This window comes from Mizuhopecten yessoensis, unplaced genomic scaffold (genome assembly GCF_002113885.1).
Source record: "Mizuhopecten yessoensis strain PY_sf001 unplaced genomic scaffold, ASM211388v2 scaffold9651, whole genome shotgun sequence".
In the NCBI taxonomy this organism is placed as follows: Eukaryota; Metazoa; Mollusca; class Bivalvia; order Pectinida; family Pectinidae; genus Mizuhopecten; species Mizuhopecten yessoensis.
Genome location: NW_018408154.1, coordinates 876,999 through 903,760, shown reverse-complemented (window position 1 = coordinate 903,760; position 26,762 = coordinate 876,999). Strand labels below are relative to the sequence as shown.

Sequence of the window (26,762 nt, the reverse complement as noted above, 5' to 3'; positions counted from 1 at the left end):
CTGATAGCTATCATCATCTGACCTTTAAACTTAATAACAAGGTCAATTACAGTAAGGCTCCACACAACTGATAGCTATCATCATCTGACCTTTAAACTTAATAACAAGGTCAATTACAGTAAGGCTCCACACAACTGATAGCTATCATCATCTGACCTTTATAAACAGAGCTAATTATTCTTCGAGGATCCTGTCATGCAATACTTGCTCCTATGAATATCAATTACAAGAATGTTTTCCATATTTCAACCATATAAACAACTGCTAATTTAATATGTGGTGGGCATATCATGGCCAGTGAATCAACCATATTCTCATTCATATCAACCAAAACCACCGAAAGAAATGACCATTTTCAAGATATTTTTTAGTGTTTTCTTCAAATTCTGGTTCTCTCTGCTCTAGATTGGTGACGTCACAAATATTCAAAGTGAGGCGGAATTACGTTGACCTTTCAGGGTCACGTTATCATTTGTGACGTCACTCAGGCTTCATACGCAAATTAGAAATTTGCGGAAGGTATATCATGATTTTACTGTCGCAAATTATTTTGATTGACCAATCAAATGTCATGTTACATCTCAAATGAATTAGAATGTTACTTTTATGTACAATTTCTAGTTACGGCAACAGACAAGGACACCAGTTCGAGTATTACCTACACTTTAGATGATGATTGGTTTGACGTCGTCACTCTCAATAACATTGGAAACATACGAGTGAAAAAGTAAGTACCATACTGCATTGTCCGCATTACCTATGAGGAGGGGATGGTTGACCTCCCTCAACAAGCTAAAGGGATATTATATTGGAGTCCATCTGCTCGTCTTTCTGAAGACAGAATCCTTCTAGACTATTTCCACAGTTATTATTCCATAAAACTCCACTAATGAAATCACAACACTCTAAAGTTGTGTTCTTGTGCTGTTTTATGGGAGTTATGCCCCATGGTCCAACCATGGTCCAACCAGCTCAACCGTTTGGTTGGATCGCAATAAATGAAAATTGCCCTTGTTTGGATAATTTCCTCAAAAGTTTTCATTTAAATTGTGTAAATGCCACAGCTATATCACAACATTCTGCAGCAGTGTACCCGTACATTCTCACATCCTGTCCATGTTTTAGTTATGTCCCTTCTCATATCCAAAATACATTACAAATTATGTATTTACTAAAACACACTACCAGGTATGTATTTACTAAAACTCATTACCAGGTATGTATTTACTAAAACACATAACCAGGTATGTATTTACTTAAACACATTTGAAGAAACTATAGATTTACTTGTTATTGTGCAACATGTTGTTATTGCATAGTTAAATCCTTGCAAATAAGTTGTTTGAGACTTGATTGCAAAATTGAGTACAAACTATTTACAAAAATATAAAATAAATTGCTTTTTGTCTATACATTTGTTTGTGTCATGTTGGACTGTGTTTTCCAGGCCTTTGGACTACGAGACAACCCCCATGCATAGATTCACTGTGTTTGCAGTGGATGATGGTGGTGTTTTGAACTTGAAAAGGACTAGCTCAGCCACAGTCATCATTGAACTTCAAAATGTCAATGATCTGGCACCAATATTCGTTGATCCATCGATCACAATGAAAGTTCTAGATGACGCAGATGACCCTGGTGCATCAGAGGATCGGAAACTTGTCCTCGATATGACTGCTTATGATTACGACGGTGATGGTATCACATACAGCTTAGGAGGTAGGTTTAAACAGAATACGGTGATGGTATCACATACAGCTTAGGAGGTAGGTTTAAACAGAATACGGTGATGGTATCACATACAGCTTAGGAGGTAGGTTTAAACGGACGATGGTGATTGTATCGAATTAAGCTTTGGAGGTAGGTTTAAACGGTTGACGGTGATGGTATAACATACAGCTTAGGAGGTAGGTTTAAACGGTTGACGGTGATGGTATCACATACAGCTTAGGAGGAAGGTTTAAACAGAAGACGGTGATGGTATAACATACAGCTGAGGAGGTAGGTTTAAACGGTTGACGGTGATGGTATCACATACAGCTTGGGAGGTAGGTTTAAACGGAAGATGGTGACGGTATTACATACAACTTCGGAGGTAGGTTTAAACGGTTGACGGTGATGATATCACATACAGCTTAGGAGGTAGGTTTAAACAGAAGACGGTGAGGGTATAACATACAGCTTAGGAGGTAGGTTTAAACGGAATCCGGTGATGGTATCACATACAGCTTAGGAGGTAGGTTTAAACGGAAGATGGTGACGGTATTACATACAACTTAGGAGGTAGGTTTAAACGGTTGACGGTGATGATATCACATACAGCTTAGGAGGTAGGTTTAAACGGACGACGGTGATAGTATCACATACAGCTTAGGAGGTAGGTTTAAACAGTCGACGGTGATGATATCACATACAGCTTAGGAGGTAGGTTTAAACGCAATATTTGCTGTCATTGATTTAAGCCACTGTTACAAATAGCAGTGTTGACTGTTTCAAGTTACAAGTGGCATTTACATATCGTCTGTGTGGCCTGGTAGTCACCATGTATGGTTTGTGTAGCTTGGTGGTCACTTAAAATGCTTAGTGTGGCCTGGTGGCCGCTAAGTATTGTTTGCGTGGCCTCGTGGTCACTCATTATGGTTTGTGTGGCCTGGTGGTCACTTAAAATGGTTTGTGTTGCCTGGTGGTCAATTACTTTAGTTTTTGTTGCCTGGTGGTTACTTACTGTGGTTTGTGTGGCCTGGTGGTCACTTACTATGGTTTGTGTGGCCTGGTGGTCACTTAGTATAGTTTGTGTGGCTTGGTGGTCACTTAGTATGGTTTGTGTGGCCTGGTGGTCACTAAGTATGGTTTGTGTTGCTTAGTGGTCACTTAGTATGGTTTGTGTTGCCTGGTGGTCACTTAATTTAGTTTGTGTTGTCTGGGGGTTGCTTACTATGGTTTGTGTTGCCTGGTGGTCACTAACTATGGTTTGTGTTGTCTGGTGGTCACTTACTTTGGTTTGTGTTGCCTGGTGGTCACTTACTATTGTTTTTGTGGCCTGTTGGTCACTTGGTATAGTTTGTGTGGCCTGTTGGTCTTTTAGTATGGTTTGTGTGGCCTGTTGGTCTTTTAGTATGATTTGTGTGGCCTGGTGGTCACTAACTATGGTTTGTGTTGCCTGGTGGTCACTTACTTTAGTTTGTGTTGCCTGGTGGTCACTTACTATTGTTTTTGTGGCCTGTTGGTCACTTGGTATAGTTTGTGTGGCCTGTTGGTCTTTTAGTATGGTTTGTGTGGCCTGTTGGTCTTTTAGTATGATTTGTGTGGCCTGGTGGTCACTAACTATGGTCTGTGTGGCTTGGTGGTCACTTACTATGGTCTGTGTGGCCTGGTGGTCACTTACTATGGTCTGTGTGGCCTGGTGGTCACTTACTATGGTCTGTGTGGCCTGGTGGTCACTTAGTATGGTCTGTGTGGTCTGGTGGTCATTTACTATGGTCTGTGTGGCCTGGTGGTCACTTACTATGGTCTGTGTGGCCTGGTGGTCACTTACTATGGTTCGTGGGGCCTAGTGGGCACTTACTATGGTTCGTGTGGCCTGGTGGTCACTTACTATGGTTCGTGGGGCCTAGTGGGCACTTACTATGGTTCGTGTGGCCTGGTGGTCACTTAGTATCGTCTGTGTGGCCTGGTGGTCACTTGGTATAGTTTGTGTGGCCTGGTGGTCACTTACTATGGTTTGTGTGGCCTGGTGGTCACTTAGTATTGTCTGTGTGGCCTGGTGGTCACTTGGTTTGGTTTGTGTGGCCTGGTGGTCACTCAGTATCGTCTGTGCGGCCTGGTGGTCACTTATTATAGTTTGCGTAGCCTTGTGGTCACTTACTATGGTTTGTGTGGCCTGGTGGTCACTTACTATAGTATGTGTGGCCTGGTTGTCACTTAGTATCGTCTGTGTGGCCTGGTGGTCACTTTCTATGGTTTGTGTGGCCTGGTGGTCACTTACTATAGTTTGTGTGGCCAGGTGGTCACTTAGTATGGTTTGTGTGGCTTGGTGGTCACTTACTATGGTTTGTGTGGCTTGGTGGTCAGTTAGTATCGTCTGTGTGGCCTGGTGGTCACTTAGTATCGTCTGTGTGGCCTGGGGGTCACTTAGGATCGTCTGTGTGGCCTGGTGGTCACTTTCTATGGTTTGTGTGGCCTGGTGGTCACTTAGTATGGTTTGTGTGGCTTGGTGGGCACTTACTATGGTTTGTGTGGCTTGGTGGTCACTTAGTATCGTCTGTGTGGCTTTGTGGTCACTTAATATCGTCTGTGTGGCCTGGTGGTCACTTACTATCGTTTGTGTGGCCTGGTGGTCACTTAGTATCGTTTGTGTGGCCTGGTGGTCACTTAGTATCGTCTGTGTGGCCTGGTGGTCACTTAGGATAAAATTATGCAAACATTGATGACTCTGAAAGCTTATAAATCAGAACTCTTGTTAAGTGAAATCACACAAAATGCTAATTGTACATGTGTTTATTTAAACTTAACATTATATCCTTATAAACCATTAAGCTGTATCCGTACTGGATACACTCTGGTCCTTATCATCTCCATTTAAAAGGAACTTTTTACTGTACATTTTTATTATTCTTGTAATTTGTTTTCTAGGTGGCAGTCACAACATTTTTTCCATAAATTCACATACGGGTATTATAAGGCTAAATCCAACTGTCAATATTATTCCTGACAACGTCAACGAGTACAACTTTGAGGTGTTGGCTGTGGATGATAACGGCTGTTGCAGGGACAAGAGTGTGCAACTTCACACAAGCACAGCCTCCGTGACAGTCTATATTATAGACGCTGTGAACAAGAAGCCACAGTTCAACTGTAACTATAAGCCTAAAGTGATGGAAGAACAGCCTATAGGAACCCCTGTCGTCACAGTAAGTTCTGTACTGGTATATTAAGGTATACCCCCTGGTCTGTCCCCACAGTAATTAAGTTCTGTACTGGTGTATTATAGGTATACCCCCTGGTCTATCGTCACAGTAAGTTCTGTACTGGTGTATTATAGGTATACCCCCTGGTCTGACCTCACAGTAAGTTCTATACTGGTGTATTATAGGTACATTTGTATATTCCCTGGTCTGACCACACAGTAAGTTCTATACTGGTGTATTATAGGTATACCCCCTGGTCTGACCACACAGTAAGTTCTATACTGGTGTATTATAGGTATACCCCCTGGTCTGACCTCACAGTAAGTTCTATACTGGTGTATTATAGGTATACCCCCTGGTCTGACCTCACAGTAAGTTCTATACTGGTGTATTATAGGTATACCCCCTGGTCTGACCTCACAGTAAGTTCTATACTGGTGTATTATAGGTATACCCCCTGGTCTGACCTCACAGTAAGTTCTATACTGGTGTATTATAGGTATACCCCCTGGTCTGACCTCACAGTAAGTTCTATACTGGTGTATTATAGGTATACCCCCTGGTCTGACCTCACAGTAAGTTCTATACTGGTGTATTATAGGTATACCCCCTGGTCTGACCTCACAGTAAGTTCTATACTGGTGTATTATAGGTATACCCCCTGGTCTGACCTCACAGTAAGTTCTATACTGGTGTATTATAGGTATACCCCCTGGTCTGACCTCACAGTAAGTTCTATACTGGTGTATTATAGGTATACCCCCTGGTCTGACCTCACAGTAAGTTCTATACTGGTGTATTATAGGTATACCCCCTGGTCTGACCTCACAGTAAGTTCTATACTGGTGTATTATAGGTATACCCCCTGGTCTGACCTCACAGTAAGTTCTATACTGGTGTATTATAGGTATACCCCCTGGTCTGACCTCACAGTAAGTTCTATACTGGTGTATTATAGGTATACCCCCTGGTCTGACCTCACAGTAAGTTCTATACTGGTGTATTATAGGTATACCCCCTGGTCTGACCTCACAGTAAGTTCTATACTGGTGTATTATAGGTATACCCCCTGGTCTGACCTCACAGTAAGTTCTATACTGGTGTATTATAGGTATACCCCCTGGTCTGACCTCACAGTAAGTTCTATACTGGTGTATTATAGGTATACCCCCTGGTCTGACCTCACAGTAAGTTCTATACTGGTGTATTATAGGTATACCCCCTGGTCTGACCTCACAGTAAGTTCTATACTGGTGTATTATAGGTATACCCCCTGGTCTGACCTCACAGTAAGTTCTATACTGGTGTATTATAGGTATACCCCCTGGTCTGACCTCACAGTAAGTTCTATACTGGTGTATTATAGGTATACCCCCTGGTCTGACCTCACAGTAAGTTCTATACTGGTGTATTATAGGTATACCCCCTGGTCTGACCTCACAGTAAGTTCTATACTGGTGTATTATAGGTATACCCCCTGGTCTGACCTCACAGTAAGTTCTATACTGGTGTATTATAGGTATACCCCCTGGTCTGACCTCACAGTAAGTTCTATACTGGTGTATTATAGGTATACCCCCTGGTCTGACCTCACAGTAAGTTCTATACTGGTGTATTATAGGTATACCCCCTGGTCTGACCTCACAGTAAGTTCTATACTGGTGTATTATAGGTATACCCCCTGGTCTGACCTCACAGTAAGTTCTATACTGGTGTATTATAGGTATACCCCCTGGTCTGACCTCACAGTAAGTTCTATACTGGTGTATTATAGGTATACCCCCTGGTCTGACCTCACAGTAAGTTCTATACTGGTGTATTATAGGTATACCCCCTGGTCTGACCTCACAGTAAGTTCTATACTGGTGTATTAAAGGCATACCCCCTGGTCTGTCGTCACAGTAAGTTTTATACTGGTGTATTATAGGTATACCCCCTGTTCTGACCTCACAGTAAGTTCTATACTGGTGTATTATAGGTATACTCCAGTATAGAACTTACTGTGAGGTCAGAACAGGGGGTATAGTGACGACAGACCAGGGGGTATGCCTTTAATACATCAGTATAGAACTTACTGTGGGGTCAGACCAGGGAGTATACAGATGTACCTATAATACACCAGATACAAATGTACCTATAATACACCAGTAAGTTCTATACTGGTGCATTATAGGTATACCCCCTGGTCTGACCTGACAGTAAGTTCTATACTGGTGTATTATAGGTATACCCCCTGATCTGTCGTCACAGTAAGTTCTATACTGGTGTATTATAGGTACATTTGTATATGGTCTATCGTCACAGTAAGTTCTGTACTGGTGTATTATAGGTATACCCCCTGGTCTTACCTCACAGTAAGTTCTATACTGGTGTATTATAGGTATACCCCCTTAAGTAAGTAGGCATAACTCCTGGAATTTTCGAGTGTGCTGTATTATATGTTCCCACTGAAAATATCATATATACCGGTTCAGCGTACTGTGATCTAATTTGTTTGAATCATGACTGAAGGTATGCCTGTTGTCTTATAAGCCATATGGTATACTTGGGGTGCTGTAGGTTCTCCTGCAGCACAAGATGTACTTTTGAGTCCTGACAGTGTACTCCATGACCAAACAGAATGGTCTAGGCAATGAACACAGGTGTAAACTTAAGTCAACACATAACTAATGAGTGAATTTTTTTTTGTTTGCCAGACCATATTTTCTACCATTAATAACAACAGATATATGGGGATAAATTAATATGATGAAGACACAATGTGAGAAATATTGATCTAACTAGTAAATGTAATTGTTTTTCTTTTTAAGGTCGAAGCATTGGACGAGAGTCGAGGGGAGAACAGTGAAATAGAATACTCCCTGCGACTAGATAGAAACTTTGACGCCTCAAATTATTTCAGCATTGACAAGAAGACTGGTAACATAACCACAACCAAGGTTCTGGATAGGGAGCAATTTATTGGTACAATGTTCATTACAGTGCAGGCAACTGATCGAGGAGACCCCCCGCTTAGTGACTTGTGTACTTTCCGTGTAGAGCTTGAAGATACCAACGACCACACGCCCGTGTTTACCTCCTCGTCGTACTCACAAACCTTATACACACAGTCTAGTCTAAGTACTGTTGGCATTGTCGTTCTGGCTGAGGATTTGGACACAGGAGTTAATGCAGCTGTAACCTATGATTTCACACAAAATCCAGGAGGATATTTCTCGATTGACAGTCAAAGAGGCATCGTAACAATAGCAAATAGTCTCGACATTAGTGTAAGTAACTTAATGTATGTGTATAAATTACTAAACTGTATCAGCTAGGTAACCAGGCAACAACTTCCATATTCAACCTAACCATGTTGAAGGAAAATTGACAGGGATTACCAATCATGATCAAATAAGTCAGTAAATAGGATGTTCCATAACTTATCTGCTGGTATATAGATAATTAAAATAGATATACTATAACCATATACACTGTGTATATAAACCGAATATTGATTATGATTTCAAGCAAATTAGCCATCACTACTATAACATAGATACATAGAGTTAAGAATAAAGAGCCAAATACACTCTAGCTAATTGCAGGAATACAATCATAGTATTAGTATTGACTGGAATCTCGCCACACATATGTGACCATCACCTGGAATCTCGCCACACATACGTGACGATCACCTGAGTTGTATCATAGATGAGATCTTAACAACAAATATCAAACAACTCTGGTGATCGTTAAGGTCCATTGGCCGCCTGTTCATACAGTTAAAATTTAAACTCTCAGGATCAAATCAAACTATATCATGTAGATGTTGCAGACAGTGTGATAATTATGTATAATTTGAATTAATATATATTTGGTTCATTTCTTTTCCATTGCAGACATCCCCAATTGAGCTAGTAGTGATGGCTCGAGATGGAGGCACTCCACAACAGTCCAGCACCGCTACCATCACAATGACATTACAGTCGACCTACCCTCCCCCCAGCACGCCTCAACCCCAGTACGACTTCATTATGTCCGAAGTCTTTGACATAGGAACAGTCATAGGAAATATATCGGTTTCCTCCAATGTCGCCCAGACGGCGGCTGTGAGTCTTCAGATTGTTAACCGTGTTGATGGACTATTAACAATACGAGAATCAGATTCCGCCTCGACAAGTACCACTGCAGTTTTTGAGATTGTGGTCGGCAAAGAAAGGATTCGATATGAAACTCACCCAGAAATGCAGGTTATACTGCGGGCTTCTGTAAGTATTCAATATAATTTTTTTCTATAGCGACCTACTTACAGAAAAGGCTATGACACCCTCTTATGTATAAAATGAATATAAATAATTATATGATATTTCCACTTTCAAATTAACAGGGATTAAATGAGTTCAAAATTAAAACCAAGTTATTTTGGATAATTAGCAGGAGGCATGCTGGGAAAGAAGGCTAACAAATTTATTCAAATAAATAACCTTGACCCATTTACAAGGTCACAGGGGTCAGATATCTTAATTTTTTAAGCAACATCTTCAGAGTGTTCCTAAACGGCTTGAGCAGTAACGTGCCAGCGTAAGATACTCTAAAATCTGTTAGAATGACCTTGACTTGATTTGTAAGCGACATCTTACAACGATACAGAAGGGGTAAAGTATACTGTAGTTCTGATGATGTTTAATTATATATTGATTCATATAAGATCCAACATACACACAAGGTAGTTATTTAAATGTAATATTCATATACAAACTTTAATGTGAAAATTCAATATACTTTATAAAAAAATATGTTTTTTCTCCGAAACAGAACGAGCAGCAAGAGCCACAAAATACATATATCTTTGTGAATATCCAAAATCAAGATGCAAACATGCAGAAACCGGAAGTCATTGGTGAGCCATTCGTAAGTGCTGACAACTACAATATCAAACTTGACGTGTTGGAAGGACTGCAACCGCCGGAGGTTGTGGGTTTCGTTGTTGCCGTGGATGATGATAGGTTTACTCCAGCTTTTAGCAATGTAAGTACCTGGTATAACTCCTGGGGGGAAATGTCAACAAGAAAATTTCCTTTCTGCAATATGATGGCTAGTTACACATATAGTGAGGCTAACTATATTCCAGTGACTGGATTTGCCATGGTATGAAATCCATTTACTATTTGTCGTCAACTTATTATTTAATAGGCTATTTCTTTAGAATAGCTGGGATAAGCTGGGGCTCTTCTCACAAACATTTTAACTTCAACACCTGGAGGCAGTTATTGTCTGTTTCAATAACTGCTGAAACAAAATCTGATTACATATTTTCATAATATTTATAGTTCTACTATGCAGCAGTTTTTGTCTTGTCCGTCTGTCTGTCCTGCTTCATCCACCTGTCTGTTCATCAGAGATTGTCTGTATAAGTTACCGCACTGACAGACAGGTTAGTTGATGAATATAGACATCCATCCTTATTTGAAAACTTCCTTATTACCATGGCTAATTACATATTTAACTAAAACTGATGCAAGCAAGTGATTGGCAGAGGTCAAAATTTGTTCTCAAAACTTCCAAAATTATTCATTTCATTTAAGCTTGTCACCATGGATACTTTTTCTGATGAACATCATATAAAGTTGAAGTCGGTTGGATTGGACACACGAAAGCATATGATGTGTATATACTGTATCATATGTTTATATACATTATATATTGGCATTTTGTATGTTGAGCACCTGTAGGTTGATGTCTGGACTCATGACTTAGGTACAAAGGCGTATTTAATTAGACTCGTTACAGGTATTTTAACAAGGTGTATTTGTATTGTTTTCAGGTTACCTATTATGAACAAGCTGTCAGCAGCGATTACTTCAGTATTAATAGCGCAACAGGAGAAATCACAACTAAACTGGAATTTGATGCAGAGAAGCAACAGATATACTACTTTAGTATCCTTATAAAGGACGGAGCACGGTCGGCTTTACCAAACCATCGACCTCCAGACTCCCCAAACAGTGGTAGGTATCCATACAGCTGTGTTAGACCACAGGAGATCGCAGTTCTATGGTTATAGTCAGACTGCAATGTTCCTGTATAGGATCTATCTGACTATAGGTGCTGTACACAATAGTATAACCCGACCATGTCGCTAGAGCTTTTATCTCTTGTGGTTAGACTGGCCATCAGTCAATTATTCCTGTCTACATATTGACTTGAGCAAGTCCATAGTTTCTTGACCAAATGTTTTCAACAAATATTAGACTTGCTCATGTCCAGAGTCATAAAAATTAGGCTCAAGTCCAGAGACATGTAAACAATTGACGTTTTAGTGTTTTAGATTGATAACCTGTCTGTGAGGCATTTAAATAAAGTAGAGTGTTTTTAACCAATAACCCACATTAACTCACAGTTATCTAACCTGGATCAGTTATATCAGAGGTTATTAGCAAGCCTCAGTGTAGACTGGGGCCTGTTCGTTTATACAGAACAACAGGTTTGTCTGTTTTTAGATGTAACATTTTTGAGAATGAATCCTGGCGGACCTGCAAATGTTTATGCAGGCCTTGCAAGGCTTTGTCAAGGCTCGCCTGAAAGCAGCATCAAATTACTAGGTCCGACTTTATTTCATAAACGAACAACTCTGGTCCAACAGGTCGAACTGTTTGGATCGCTATAAACAAAAGCAACCCTGGCCAAATGCTTTTTGGCGTAAAGCTTTACTTTTGGTGTATTATATAAAGAGGAATTTAATTCCTATCTTCATATACATGTACACAGTAGAGTTGTTGAAAAAAAAAATGAATATACTTAAATGCTTTAAAGTTGGTGACACATCTTTATGAGTTGGTATTATATTTTTAACATGTTTGATGATTTGTTGTAGCTACCGCGACTGTACAGATACAAATCAGTGATGCTAACGACAATGCCCCGAGCTTTGAGTCACAGCAGTACGCTTTCAGTGTACTGGAGAACGAACCAATACTGTATTCAGTAGGAGAAGTCAGAGCGACAGACAAAGACTCGGGTTAGTACTGGAATATAAAACTTAGGATCTCTAATAGGAATACATTGGGAGAGGATTTCAAACTCAGTTGACGATACACCTGAGGGAAACACTCCCCACATTAGGCCCCAATACATGTAACAGCTAATCCTGGGTTGAAGGCATTTAATTTGCCACATTGGACCATCAATTCTATAATTTTGTGCCACTAACATATTTTAATTCTTATTATTCCATGTGGATTCTTTATTTACATATGTGAACAGTAATTTCCCTGTAAAATAGAAATGTACCTTTCCTCTTATGTCCATAACAACACCACTAATCTTGATGACATCCTACTGTTCTACTGTTAACCATTGTTTATCTGCCCTTGGCTAAAGCTCTATTACCTAAATTGACAATTGATACAGCATGTGTTTGTTCTTAAATTACAACAAGTACAAAATTGTCCTCCCGAAATGCACAATCCTGATATTTGGTGAAAAAAGGAAGAAGAAAAAATGGAAACACTTCTACTAGCCACTGAGAAATAGATTGTGTAAACATACTAGCTAAGTTATAATTAAATCATGACTGTGTAAAATCATTAACTAGGTAATTGTACATCCTGATGTCAATATAGAGCTGAGGACTCTAGTGCTTTAACTTTATAACTTCATATTTAGTTGTAAAAGCAGGGTTTGAAATTTACCCTCATCCTGATTTTTTGAGATTTTTGAATAATTTATTATGTTTGATTAAGTAAACTATATTAAAGCAGGCATCCATGCAAAATGCTGGGACACTTTATTGTTGTGTTGTTCAAGCAGCCTTTTTTGCACCATATATCTATTCTCAATTTTCAAGTTATTATTTAGGATATGAAATGAAAAGAGAAGACAACACTGTAGAGTTTAGTACACCTGGTCTGGAGTGTAATAATGTTAATACATGTGTTGTATTTTCAACAGGTCACGTGTTTCGATTTACAATGGACTGTTCAGTACCTACAGGATCTGTAATACCATTGGCTATAAACTGGACCAATGGGGGGATCTATGTTTCTGGTTACCTCGACTTTGAGACAAAAAATAGTGTAAGTAATTTTAGGACTCAATCAAGTCTCACTCTTTTAGAGGTCACAGTATGAGGTAAAGTTTTGTCGTCTGAGAAAAAAACTGTGGTTAAATGTAGGCGTGGGAAGTAATCCTAAACTTCGCTCAAGTCTGACACTCCATCCGATTTCACTGTATGAGGTAAAGTTATGTCATCTGGGGGGAAAAAACATGCCTAATGTAGACGTGCAAAGTAATCCTAAACCTCGGTCAACTCAGTCACCCTATCAGGGGTCACAGAATGAGGTCAAGTTATGTTGTCTGAGAAAAAGCATGTCTAATGTAGGTGTGCGATGTAATCCTAAACCTCGGGCAAGTCTGTCACTATATCGGGGGCCACAGGTAAGTTATGTCGTCTGAGAGAAAAAAAATGTGTCTAAATGTAGGTGCCATACATTAACATGTGTCTGGTGCCCTTATTAGGTAAAGGGAGACTGATTTAACATAAGGGCAGGCATGAAGGCCTGATGTGTCACAGGACATGAATTGGAGGATACATGTACGAGGATAATATAGCAATTATTACCAAATTTCTTCTTGTGCAATTTCAGAGGTTTCAATTATCCATTTCCCTATCTTAGACAAACATCAACCACAGACCCCCTTACCACCCAGGGGTCTGAGCCAAACATTAACCACAGACCCCCTTACCACCCAGGGGTCTGAGGGATGAGTGTTGCTTTAGGATAGGACTTTGAGAATCAATTTATTATAATATTTTTATACCCTACTTTTGAGATATAATCATACAGTGTATGTAAAAAAAAACGTTATTTGTTTGACATGTGGTTGGAGAATTCAGCTATACTGTTAACTTCATCACTCATAATTGGTTTTATTAAATCTTCAATCTTTGTAAACATTTTGGTTTTCATGGTTTACAATGCAGCTTACAATTTGATTTGTTATATATGGTTTATGATCAGCTATTAATTTAAATCACAAATTATAATTTGACATGTTATATACATCTTATGATCAATTATTAATTCAAATACAAAATCTTTTGTTTTCTTACAGTATAATTGTAAAGCGAAAGTTTTTGACGGGAAATTTACAGCAGAAACCAATGTGAATATCACTGTGTTAGATGTGAACGATATGCCTCCTGTGTTCTCCATGCCTGTGTACAACTTCAACTCTGTCAACGAGGGCGATTATACCAGTAGCCCACTGTTAATTGGTCAGGTAAGTACAATTTTGTTTTTATCCTTATAATGTACCTGTCTGTCCTCTATAAACACACATAATGCATTTGATATTATAAAATGTACCTTAACGATGTCTCATAGACAGAGGATCCTTGCACGAGGTTGTTGTTATTTTTTTTAGAAATTCACCATGAGGGCATACTTCTTTCGGAAGGTTTCACTATTACAGCTCAACCTCACATTACATACAGTTTTTCTTGTGACTTTTAAAGCGGCTTCCTAAATTCTGTTTATATAAAGTTTGATTCCATAATTTTGTGCATACAGTTAATATTTTCACTCACATTGAAGAATACATACTTTTTCATGCCCAGGGGTGTAGGATGGAGAAGTTCCACCCACGGGGGTTTCAAATTGGGTAAAACCTGAGGCTTGCCCAGATTTTTGCACCTACCACGGTATTTAAACATTCTGCGGATGTAATTTCCCTATCCTACTCCCCTGGGCTTGAAATAGTCTTATACTCTTCAATGTTTCTCTCACATGCCAAAAAACGGAACTAGCTCAGAATCACAAAAAGGCATCACAATTTACGCATCACGGCATCACAACTTCACAAGTTTGTGATGTGATGTCATGTCATTTCTGTCCCATTGTGATGTCACACACTTGATATTGGATGTAAGATGGCAATTTCTTTCACCATTTTTTTACCCTGGGCAGTTCGGTTGCATACTCATAGGAATGAGAGAACCGCTTCTCTTGCCTTACAGTATTCATTCATTTCAACCATTTTGAAGGCAGGTATACAGTATATTTAATTTTCCAAAACAACTTTAGAAATCCTCTTTCAGAAAGGACATAAAAAATCCTCCTTAAAAGCAGTCTCAAGTGATTAACATTTATAAAAGTGGATAGAAATCTTTAGAATTATTATTTTTTTAACCATACAGCTGGTGTTAATTGAATTAAAATATGATGAACCCTTTCAACTTTGATATGGTCATTATAGGTGTCAGCCACAGATGGGGACTTGGGCAGAGCACAGACAAATATACAATACAGCATCTTCAACCAGCCAGGCGATTCCTCTGTCATAAGCATATTTGATCTAGATGCAACGACTGGAAATCTGATGGTGAAAGGAGTATTAGATAGAGACAGCCAATCTGTCATCAGGTTCCTTGTGAGAGCAGTTGATGAACCATTGTCTCCCCAAGCGTTGACAACCTACGCAACTGTTGAAGTTCGTCCAGGAGACATAAATGACAACAGCCCAGTGTTTGATACTAGTACTATAGTAGGCAGTGTGAAGGAGGGAGTAAGTGTGGGTAAGTCATAAACCCAGTAAGTTATCAATCCAATGTGTTATATATCCAGTAAGTTATCAACCTAGTGAGTCTTAAACCCAGTAAGTTATCAATCTAGAGAGTTATCAATCTAGTGAGTTATCAATCTAGTAAGTTATCAATCTAGTGAATTATCATACCATTCTAGTGAGTTATCATACCAATTTAGTGAGTTATCATACCATTCTAGTGAGTTATCATACCAATTTAGTGAGTTATCATACTATTCTATTGATTTATCATACCAATCTAGTAAGTTATCATACCATTCTAGTAAGTTATCAATCTAGTAAGTTATCATACCATTCTAGTAAGTTATCAATCTAGTAAGTTATCAATCCAGTAAGTTATTTATATCTAATGAGTTAACAATCTAGTAAGTTATCATTTTAGAGAGTTATCATACCATTCAAGTGAGTTATCAATCTAGTGAGTTATCATACCAATCTAGTAAGTTATCAATCTAGTAATTTATCATTCTAGTGAGTTATCATACCATTCTAGTAAGTTATAAATCTAGTGAGTTATCATACCAGTCTAGTGAGTTATCAATCTAGTGAGTTATCATACCGATCTAGTGAGTTAGCATACCAATCTAAAGAGTTATCAATCTAGAGTTATATATCCAGTGAGTTATCAGTCCGGTGAGTTATCAATCTAGTAAGTTATCATACCAATCTAGTGAGTTATCAATCTAGTGAGTTATCAATCTAGTGAGATATATATCTAATGAGTTATCAATCTAGTGAGTTATCATACCAATCTAGTGAGTTATCATACCAATCTAGTGAGTTATCATACCAATCTAGTGAGTTATCATACCAATCTAGTGAGTTATCAATCCAATGAGTTATCAATCTAATGAGTTATCAATCTAGTGAGTTATCAGTCCAGTGAGTTATCAATCTAGTAAGTTACCAATCTAGTGATTTATCAATCTAGTGAGTTATCAATCTAGTGAGTTATCATACCAATCTAGTGAGTTATCAATCTAGTGAGTTAAATATCTAATGAGTTATCAATCTAGTGAGTTATCATACCAATCTCGTGATTTATCAATCTAGTAAGTTATCAATCTAGTGAGTTATCAATCTAGTAAGTTATCAATCTAGTGAGTTATCAATCTAGTAAGTTATCAATCTAGTGAGTTATCATACCAATCTAATGAGTTATCATTCTAGTGAGTTATATATCTAGTGAGTTATCAATCTAGTTAGTTATCAATCTAGTGAGTTATCATACCAATCTAGTGAGTTATATATATAATGGGTTATCAATCTAGTTAGTTATATATCTAGTTAGTTATCAATCTAGTGTTATATATCCAGTGAGTTGTCAGTCCAGTGAGTTATCAATCTAGTGAGTAATATATCTAATGAGTCATTAATCCAGTGAGTTATCAATCTGTGGAGAGTTTTTTTTGTGTAAGTAAAATTAATGAAGGCATATTATTCCAGGTACCAGTGTGATGACGGTGGAGGCGGAGGATATCGACCAGGGACCCAACGGAGAGGTGTCCTATAGTTTGGTTCCCGTCAACAGTCCTGTGTTTAGCCTCCCTGACAGTCGAAATGGTCAGATTAATACCAATGCACAAATTGATCGCGAGACAAATGACAAGTTTTTTGTACTTGTTACTGCTCAAGATGGCTCCACTGGTGTTACTGCTAGAACTACAACCGGCACAGCCACCATCTATGTTATTGACGTCAATGACCACGAACCTAAATGTAATAACAGTCTACTTTCTGTTTCCATTCCGGAGACAAAAATGGGAAACATCGTTGCAATCACTGCTTACGACGAGGATGTATCAGCCATTTTATCCTACAGTGTTTCTGATACAGATTTTAAATACTTTGCCACGAATCAACAAAATGGTTTGGCTCATCTTATTGTCCATTTTGTAAGTACACTTATGTCAACTTGCCCCTATTATAGACATATTTTATCTTTACTATTATGGACATATCTTACCTTTACTTTTATAGACATATCTTACCTTTACTATTATAGACATATCTTACCTTTACTATTACAGACATATCTTAACTTTACTGTTATAGACATATCTTACCTTTACTATTATAGACAGATCTTACCTTTACTGTTATAGACATATCTTACCTTTACTTTTATAGACATATCTTACCTTTACTATTATAGACATATCCTACCTTTACTGTTATAGACATATCTTACCTTTACTGTTATAGACATATCTTACCTTTACTGTTATTGACATATCTTACCTTTACTGTTATTGACATATCTTACCTTTACTGTTATAGACAGATCTTACCTTTACTATTATAGATAGATCTTACCTTTACTGTTATAGACATATCTTACCTTTACTATTATAGACATATCTTATTTTTACTGTTATAGACATATCTTACCTTTACTATCATAGACATATCTTACCTTTACTGTTATAGACATATCTTACCTTTACTATCATACCTGTATAGTGACTGTAATTTGTTTGATGAGGAAGCTATATATAAAGACCATTTTGTATAGTTTTTCAACGACAGACCAGCATTTACATAGATTTAATGAAATATAAGAGTATGTAATATTGTCAATGAAAGATAATATTTTATCATTACCTCACCCCAGTCTTTGTCAACATATAACCAGATTAGGTAAGTGATTTTGAGTGAGTTTCGTGGGGAACTTTCAGATAAAAGTTGTATCAATGAGGAGTTTGGTTGGGACAGAGGGACAGAGCCTGAAAGGAGAGATTTGTGTTTATCCTTTAAAAAAACTCACTCACTTTGTTTTTATTCAGTTAACAGAAGGGCCATATGGTACATAAACGATGGAAGCCAGATAAGCCTCTTGTTGTAGTTTTGTCAGTGACTGGCCAACATATTGATATGTTTTTGATAATAACAATTTGTCATTTCACTTTTTCTTTATCATTCCAGAGTCCTGACTTTGACGTTGGCGAGGTTTTCTTCAATGTCTCGGTAACGGTTACAGACGGGACGTTTTCGGATGTTTGTTATGTCGAGGTGACAGTGGAGGACGTCAATGATAATGCTCCAGTCTTCTCCGACATCCATGTTTTTCAAGGAGGCAATTTCTCGGAAGACATTGGCAAAGACACAGTCATTGCTAATTTCACAGCAACTGATATTGACTCTGGTGATAACAAGAAATTCGAGTAAGTACTGTGTCTGAAGTATCAGTGCTCACATGATTGGAAAATGGGAAAGACCAAAATGTTAAACAATGTAGAAATTTTCATTAAAATGGTCTTTAAGTACCCAGAATGTGCGTTTTCTTGATTAACTTGTACAACAGTTTTCTGGATTATCTGGTACGTGATTATTTCGGATTATCTGGTACATGAGTTTTTCGGATTATCTGGTACGTGAGTTTTTCGGATTATCTGGTACGTGAGTTTTTCGGATTATCTTGTACATGATTATTTCGAATTATCTGGTACATGAGTATTTTGGATTATCTGGTACATGATTATTTCAGATTATCTGGTACGTGATTATTTCGGATTATCTGGTACATGAGTATTTCGGATTATCTGGTACGTGAGTTTTTTGGATTATCTGGTACATGAGTATTTCGGATTATCTGGTACGTGAGTTTTTCAGATTATCTGGTATATAAGTATTTCAGATTATCTGGTACGTGAGTTTTTCGGATTATCTGGTACACAGGTGTTCTGGATTTATCAGTTTTCTGGAATTGTTTGGTACATGAATTTTCTGGATTTTTATAGTCTGGAACACAAGTTTTAATTTCATCTGTTGTTCATAACATGCCTTTTCCGTATTGTAGTGATGTCTGCAAATTCTAGCATAGCGATACTCTCGAACAACAACTGTTTTAATATTTTAATTAATCTTGAAAACTGCTAGAAAGGTTTTTGGATCAGGATATTGTAAACAGCAAAGTCAAGGTCACTGTTGATATCTATAGTCAAGTTGATCATCACTTGAACTTTAATTTCAAAATGGATTTTGACTTGCCTTCATTAAAAATTCAGGCATGAGAATAATTTGAACCAAATTGTTTTACCGATCAAGGTCTTGTCACTTCTTACAGTGGATAGAAAATTTAAATCATTTAAAACATTTTGGCAACTTTGAAAATTCTCTTGAAAAAAACAGACATATTCAAAAGATACAGACATAATGATATTGATTATCAGAGACCAGGGTGATGTGTGACTAGCCACTCATTTGAAAGGTATTTTTCTATTGCTGATTTATGACATCTTCAGGAAGTGTATCATTTGTAATGCTGTATCTATTAATTTGTAAAGGAGAAGAAAGCTTGTTTCAAAGTATGAAATTACACATTTCTTCTGTGTAATAATTGATGTAACCTGTGTATCTTTTCAGATTTTTTATTCTACTGGAGTCGGATCCAAACAAGTACTTTGCAGTAAGAAATCTTCCGAATGGTCAAGGAGAGATTGTAAACCAGAGAACACTGGACCGGGAAACTGTACCTACGTTTGACCTTGTTGTCTTGGCTGTAGATTCAGGTATACAGACACTGTACCTACGTTTGACCTTGTTGTCTTGGCCGTAGATTCAGGTATACAGACACTGTACCTACGTTTGACCTTGTTGTCTTGGCTGTAGATTCAGGTATACAGACACTGTACCTACGTTTGACCTTGTTGTCTTGGCTGTAGATTCAGGTATACAGACACTGTACCTACGTTTGACCTTGTTGTCTTGGCTGTAGATTCAGGTATACAGACACTGTACCTACGTTTGACCTTGTTGTCTTGGCTGTAGATTCAGGTATACAGACACTGTACCTACGTTTGACCTTGTTGTCTTGGCTGTAGATTCAGGTATACAGACACTGTACCTACGTTTGACCTTGTTGTCTTGGCTGTAGATTCAGGTATACAGACACTGTACCTACGTTTGACCTTGTTGTCTTGGCTGTAGATTCAGGTATACAGACACTGTACCTACGTTTGACCTTGTTGTCTTGGCTGTAGATTCAGGTATACAGACACTGTACCTACGTTTGACCTTGTTGTCTTGGCTGTAGATTCAGGTATACAGACACTGTACCTACGTTTGACCTTGTTGTCTTGGCTGTAGATTCAGGTATACAGACACTGTACCTACGTTTGACCTTGTTGTCTTGGCTGTAGATTCAGGTATACAGACACTGTACCTACGTTTGACCTTGTTGTCTTGGCTGTAGATTCAGGTATACAGACACTGTACCTACGTTTGACCTTGTTGTCTTGGCTGTAGATTCAGGTATACAGACACTGTACCTACGTTTGACCTTGTTGTCTTGGCTGTAGATTCAGGTATACAGACACTGTACCTACGTTTGACCTTGTTGTCTTGGCTGTAGATTCAGGTATACAGACACTGTACCTACGTTTGACCTTGTTGTCTTGGCTGTAGATTCAGGTATACAGACACTGTACCTACGTTTGACCTTGTTGTCTTGGCTGTAGATTCAGGTATACAGACACTGTACCTACGTTTGACCTTGTTGTCTTGGCTGTAGATTCAGGTATACAGACACTGTACCTACGTTTGACCTTGTTGTCTTGGCTGTAGATTCAGGTATACAGACACTGTACCTACGTTTGACCTTGTTGTCTTGGCTGTAGATTCAGGTATACAGACACTGTACCTACGTTTGACCTTGTTGTCTTGGCTGTAGATTCAGGTATACAGACACTGTACCTACGTTTGACCTTGTTGTCTTGGCTGTAGATTCAGGTATACAGACACTGTACCTACGTTTGACCTTGTTGTCTTGGCTGTAGATTCAGGTATACAGACACTGTACCTACGTTTGACCTTGTTGTCTTGGCTGTAGATTCAGGTATACAGACACTGTACCTACGTTTGACCTTGTTGTCTTGGCTGTAGATTCAGGTATACAGACACTGTACCTACGTTTGACCTTGTTGTCTTGGCTGTAGATTCAGGTATACAGACACTGTACCTACGTTTGACCTTGTTGTCTTGGCTGTAGATTCAGGTATACAGACACTGTACCTACGTTTGACCTTGTTGTCTTGGCTGTAGATTCAGGTATACAGACACTGTACCTACGTTTGACCTTGTTGTCTTGGCTGTAGATTCAGGTATACAGACACTGTACCTACGTTTGACCTTGTTGTCTTGGCTGTAGATTCAGGTATACAGACACTGTACCTACGTTTGACCTTGTTGTCTTGGCTGTAGATTCAGGTATACAGACACTGTACCTACGTTTGACCTTGTTGTCTTGGCTGTAGATTCAGGTATACAGACACTGTACCTACGTTTGACCTTGTTGTCTTGGCTGTAGATTCAGGTATACAGACACTGTACCTACGTTTGACCTTGTTGTCTTGGCTGTAGATTCAGGTATACAGACACTGTACCTACGTTTGACCTTGTTGTCTTGGCTGTAGATTCAGGTATACAGACACTGTACCTACGTTTGACCTTGTTGTCTTGGCTGTAGATTCAGGTATACAGACACTGTACCTACGTTTGACCTTGTTGTCTTGGCTGTAGATTCAGGTATACAGACACTGTACCTACGTTTGACCTTGTTGTCTTGGCTGTAGATTCAGGTATACAGACACTGTACCTACGTTTGACCTTGTTGTCTTGGCTGTAGATTCAGGTATACAGACACTGTACCTACGTTTGACCTTGTTGTCTTGGCTGTAGATTCAGGTATACAGACACTGTACCTACGTTTGACCTTGTTGTCTTGGCTGTAGATTCAGGTATACAGACACTGTACCTACGTTTGACCTTGTTGTCTTGGCTGTAGATTCAGGTATACAGACACTGTACCTACGTTTGACCTTGTTGTCTTGGCTGTAGATTCAGGTATACAGTAGCCTTTCTGTATCAAACTTTATTTAGAGACGACATTTACGAGCTGAATAATAGGTCAAGGATTGCCTAGCATGGGTACTAGAATGGACATGGGGTCACGGCAGCCGAGTGGTTAAGGCATCTGACTGACTACGATCACTAGCCCTCCACCACTGGATCACAGGTTTGAGGTCTACGTGGGGCAGTCACCAAGTACTGGCCACAGGCCGTTGGTTTTTGTCTGGGTACTCCTGCTTTCTTGAACCAAAACCTGGCACATCCTTAAATAACGTACCATAGCTGTTAGGATATTAAACAAACAAACAAACAAACAAACAAACAATTCATGACTTGCCTCTCTAACAGCATATTCAATTATCATAAAAAGTGCATATATCTCCATTGTCACACATGGTTTGCCTCTCACCAAGACAGCAGGGGTTTGATTCCCTGATTCGACGTGAAAAGGATTGGGGTCATCTGCATGACCACATAGGTTTTATTCGAGTACTCTTGTTTCCTCCCACATTAAGACTCCCCAGCACATAACCTCCGAGCCAACAAGAGTGATTAATATAGGTTGTAATAACTTATTTCATAATTGTTGTAAAATAAATACAGTTTATATTTATTACTGCTTTGACTGCTCTGTTACACTTACTTGTGGCTGTGTCCGTGGTAGGTTACTGTCCTGATCTGTTGTTCCCATCACCATATGTTTATAACTTCTGTTGTAGGCTCTCCTCCCCAGACAGGAAGCACCACCATCAGCATCACGCTAGAGGATGTCAATGACAACGGACCTAGCCTTATGGTAAACCAAGTGTCTATAAAGGAGAATATTGCGGCCCAGGCAAACTTTGCGACACTGTATGCTGAGGATCCAGACAGTGATGAGAATGGCCCGCCATTTAGTTTCAACCCAGTTTTGTGTAATTCTAATTCCCCGACTGTCTGCGGCAAATTTGATTTTGACATACGAGCTGTTGGTGAGGATTCTGAAAACACAATTGACATTTGTTCAGTTTAATCGCTTGGCCAAATGAGCTATGTTGCATTATGTGTCATCTATCCATCCCTCCATCTGTCGTCTAGTTTACTTTTAATAAATTCCTAGTCTAGAAGGATGGAAGGGGTTTTGACAGATGCTGGTGGGTCTATAGACAAAACTAATTAAATTTTGTAATAATAAAGGTGTGACCCCCACCTCTCCATTTCTTTCGGAACAGAGGACTGGGGCCCTATATAGGACCACAGGAACAGAGGACTGGGGCCCTATAGGACTACAGGACGTAGACTCCTGCTTCAGAATGGGTTTGAATAAAACTTGGTATAGAACAAATTCAGGGCGAAAGTAATCATGAATATATATGTGTAAATGAAAGATGTGCCCCTCCCCACCCAGGAGCAATGGGGCATGACCCATTAGGAAACATGGTGTAAGTTTTTAAAAGATAACTGATTAATTGTTGATGAGGGATTTTAATCTAATTTGGCATAGTCTTCCAGGGACAGAGGGGGTTAGTTAGGAGGGGAAATCAGGGGAATAAGGTACTACTCCTTAAACAGGGATTTAAACCTCAAAACAATTAGTATGGAGCGTCCCTAAGGCTCTTGTATGGTTTAGTTGATGAATGATATCCAAATTGCCCACTTTTGTCTCTGTATGTGCACTGTAAACTATTTTACATTATATCTTGTCATAGCAAATCAGCGACATTTAGCGACAAATTATAATGTTTACATCTATTGATGCCATTTGTGTCTATTTCAGCCACATCTGCAGGTGGCCAGGCTCTATCAGTGAGTTCTTTAAAGCCACTGGACCGTGAGGAAGTTAGCCAATATCTTGTCAATGTTGTGATAAAAGACAGAGCGGGCGTATCTGCGACCAGCACCCTGACAATCGTAATTGAGGATGAAAACGACAACATAAACACTAATGCAGAACAGTCTATGTTCGTTTACAACTACAAAGGTTGGTGAAACTACAGTTATGTACACAGCATACACTACATAGCAGTTGTGGGCAAAATTTACACTGGGTGAGCATGGATTTTATCAGCAAAGGGGCAAATATTTACACTGGGCAAAAGCATGTATTTAAATACTGATTTACACCTGATGCATCCAGCACACTTTTGCTGTTGGTTCACAATCTCAGATATTATTTGTTTATTCAAATTATGTAAATATTTCTGTTTTGTATATTTAATAGTGTTGGTATGATTATTCAATGTATTCCATGTTGTAGGTCTCTTCAAGAACGTGATCATTGGTCGTGTAGGTTTTAACGACCTTGACGGAGATGATGACCGGGCTACTAAGACCTTCAGCAAAATATCAGATTACACAAATGCTTTTGTCAAGTAAGTGGGTGTTGTATAGGATAAGAATTAGTAAGCTTTGAATTTGAATGGAAACATATTGACAATTGGTAAGTAGTGAGATATATACCTGTCTACATTGGTACCTTTACTCTACACTGTACATATTGACTATAAGTCTACACAAGACAAATAATAGAGTGTCATTGGTTCCTCTACTCTACACTGTACATATTGACTATAAGTCTACACAAGACAAATATTAGAGTGTCATTGGTACCTCTACTCTACACTGTAAATATTGACTTAAAGTCTACACAAGACAAATAATAGAGTGTCATTGGTATCTCTACTCTACACTGTACATATTGACTATAAGTCTACACCAGACAAATAATAGAGTGTCATTGGTACCTCTACTCAACACTGTACATATTGACTTAAAGTCTACACAAGACAAATAATAGAGTGTCATTGGTACCTTTACTCTACACTGTACATATTGACTATAAGTCTACAAGATATATACCTGTCTACATTGGTACCTTTACTCTACACTGTACATATTGACTATAAGTCTACACCAGACAAATAATAGAGTGTCATTGGTACCTCTACTCTACACTGTACATGTTGACTATAAGTCTACACAAGACAAATAATAGAGTGTCATTGGTACTTCTACTCTACACGTTACATATTGACTATAAGTCTACACAAGATAAATAATAGAGGGTCATTGGTACCTCTACTCTACACTGTACATATTGACTTAAAGTCTACACAAGACAAATAATAGAGTGTCATTGGTACCTCTAATCTACACTGTACATATTGACTTAAAGTCTACACAAGACAAATAATAGAGTGTCATTGGTACCTCTACTCTCCACTGTACATATTGACTATAAGTCTACACAAGACAAATATTAGAGTGTCATTGGTACCTCTACTCTACACTGTACATATTGACTATGAGTCTACACAAGACAAATAATAGAGTGTCATTGGTATCTCTACTCTACACTGTACATATTGACTATAAGTCTACACAAGACAAATATTAGAGTGTCATTGGTACCTCTACTCTACACTGTAAATATTGACTTAAAGTCTACACAAGACAAATAATAGAGTGTCATTGGTACCTTTACTCTACACTGTACATATTGACTATGAGTCTACACAAGACAAATAATAGAGTGTCATTGGTATCTCTACTCTACACTGTACATATTGACTATAAGTCTACACAAGATAAATGATAGAGTGTCATTGGTACCTCTACTCTACACTGTACATATTGACTATGAGTCTACACAAGACAAATAATAGAGTGTCATTGGTACCTCTACTCTCCACTGTACATATTGACTATAAGTCTACACAAGATAAATGATAGAGTGTCATTGGTACCTCTACTCTACACTGTACATATTGGCTTTAAGTCTACACAAGATAAATGATAGAGTGTCATTGGTACCTCTACTCTACACTGTACTTATTGACTATAAGTCTACACAAGATAAATAATAGAGGGTCATTGGTACCTCTACTCTACACTGTACATATTGACTATAAGTCTACACAAGACAAATATTAGAGTGTCATTGGTACCTCTACTCTACACTGTACTTATTGACTATAAGTCTACACAAGATAAATAATAGAGAGTCATTGGTACCTCTACTCTACACTGTACATATTGACTATGAGTCTACACAAGACAAATAATAGAGTGTCATTGGTACCTCTACTCTCCACTGTACATATTGACTATAAGTCTACACAAGATAAATGATAGAGTGTCATTGGTACCTCTACTCTACACTGTACATATTGACTATAAGTCTACACAAGACAAATATTAGAGTGTCATTGGTACCTCTACTCTACACTGTTCATATTGACTTTAAGTCTACACAAGATAAATAATAGAGTGCCATTGGTACCTCTACCCTACACTGTACATATTGACTTTAAGTCTACACAAGATAAATAATAGAGTGTCATTGAGAACTTTACTTTCAGTGAAAAGCTTAGATGCAAAATGAACTATATATAAAATGTTCAGCATTTTCTTGCTATTAAAAAGAGTAGAATACTGTCA

The 26,762-nt window shown here is 38.4% G+C and overlaps 1 protein-coding gene across 1 annotated transcript in view; it reads left to right on the top strand.

Annotated features, from left to right (window-relative positions):
• Positions 1-26,762, top strand: part of LOC110458557 (neural-cadherin-like) — a 60,957-nt gene that overhangs the window by 19,652 nt on the left and 14,543 nt on the right. Inside the window, exons 6-22 of the mRNA XM_021510311.1 lie at positions 622-727; positions 1,448-1,719; positions 4,633-4,910; positions 7,718-8,176; positions 8,789-9,157; positions 9,705-9,917; positions 10,714-10,897; positions 11,764-11,907; positions 12,840-12,964; positions 14,004-14,171; positions 15,147-15,465; positions 16,941-17,389; positions 18,420-18,658; positions 19,860-20,005; positions 23,063-23,314; positions 24,100-24,303; positions 24,580-24,694. Of these exons, the coding sequence (XP_021365986.1) occupies positions 622-727; positions 1,448-1,719; positions 4,633-4,910; positions 7,718-8,176; positions 8,789-9,157; positions 9,705-9,917; positions 10,714-10,897; positions 11,764-11,907; positions 12,840-12,964; positions 14,004-14,171; positions 15,147-15,465; positions 16,941-17,389; positions 18,420-18,658; positions 19,860-20,005; positions 23,063-23,314; positions 24,100-24,303; positions 24,580-24,694 (4,042 nt within the window). The remainder of the gene's footprint in view (positions 1-621; positions 728-1,447; positions 1,720-4,632; positions 4,911-7,717; positions 8,177-8,788; positions 9,158-9,704; positions 9,918-10,713; positions 10,898-11,763; positions 11,908-12,839; positions 12,965-14,003; positions 14,172-15,146; positions 15,466-16,940; positions 17,390-18,419; positions 18,659-19,859; positions 20,006-23,062; positions 23,315-24,099; positions 24,304-24,579; positions 24,695-26,762) is intronic.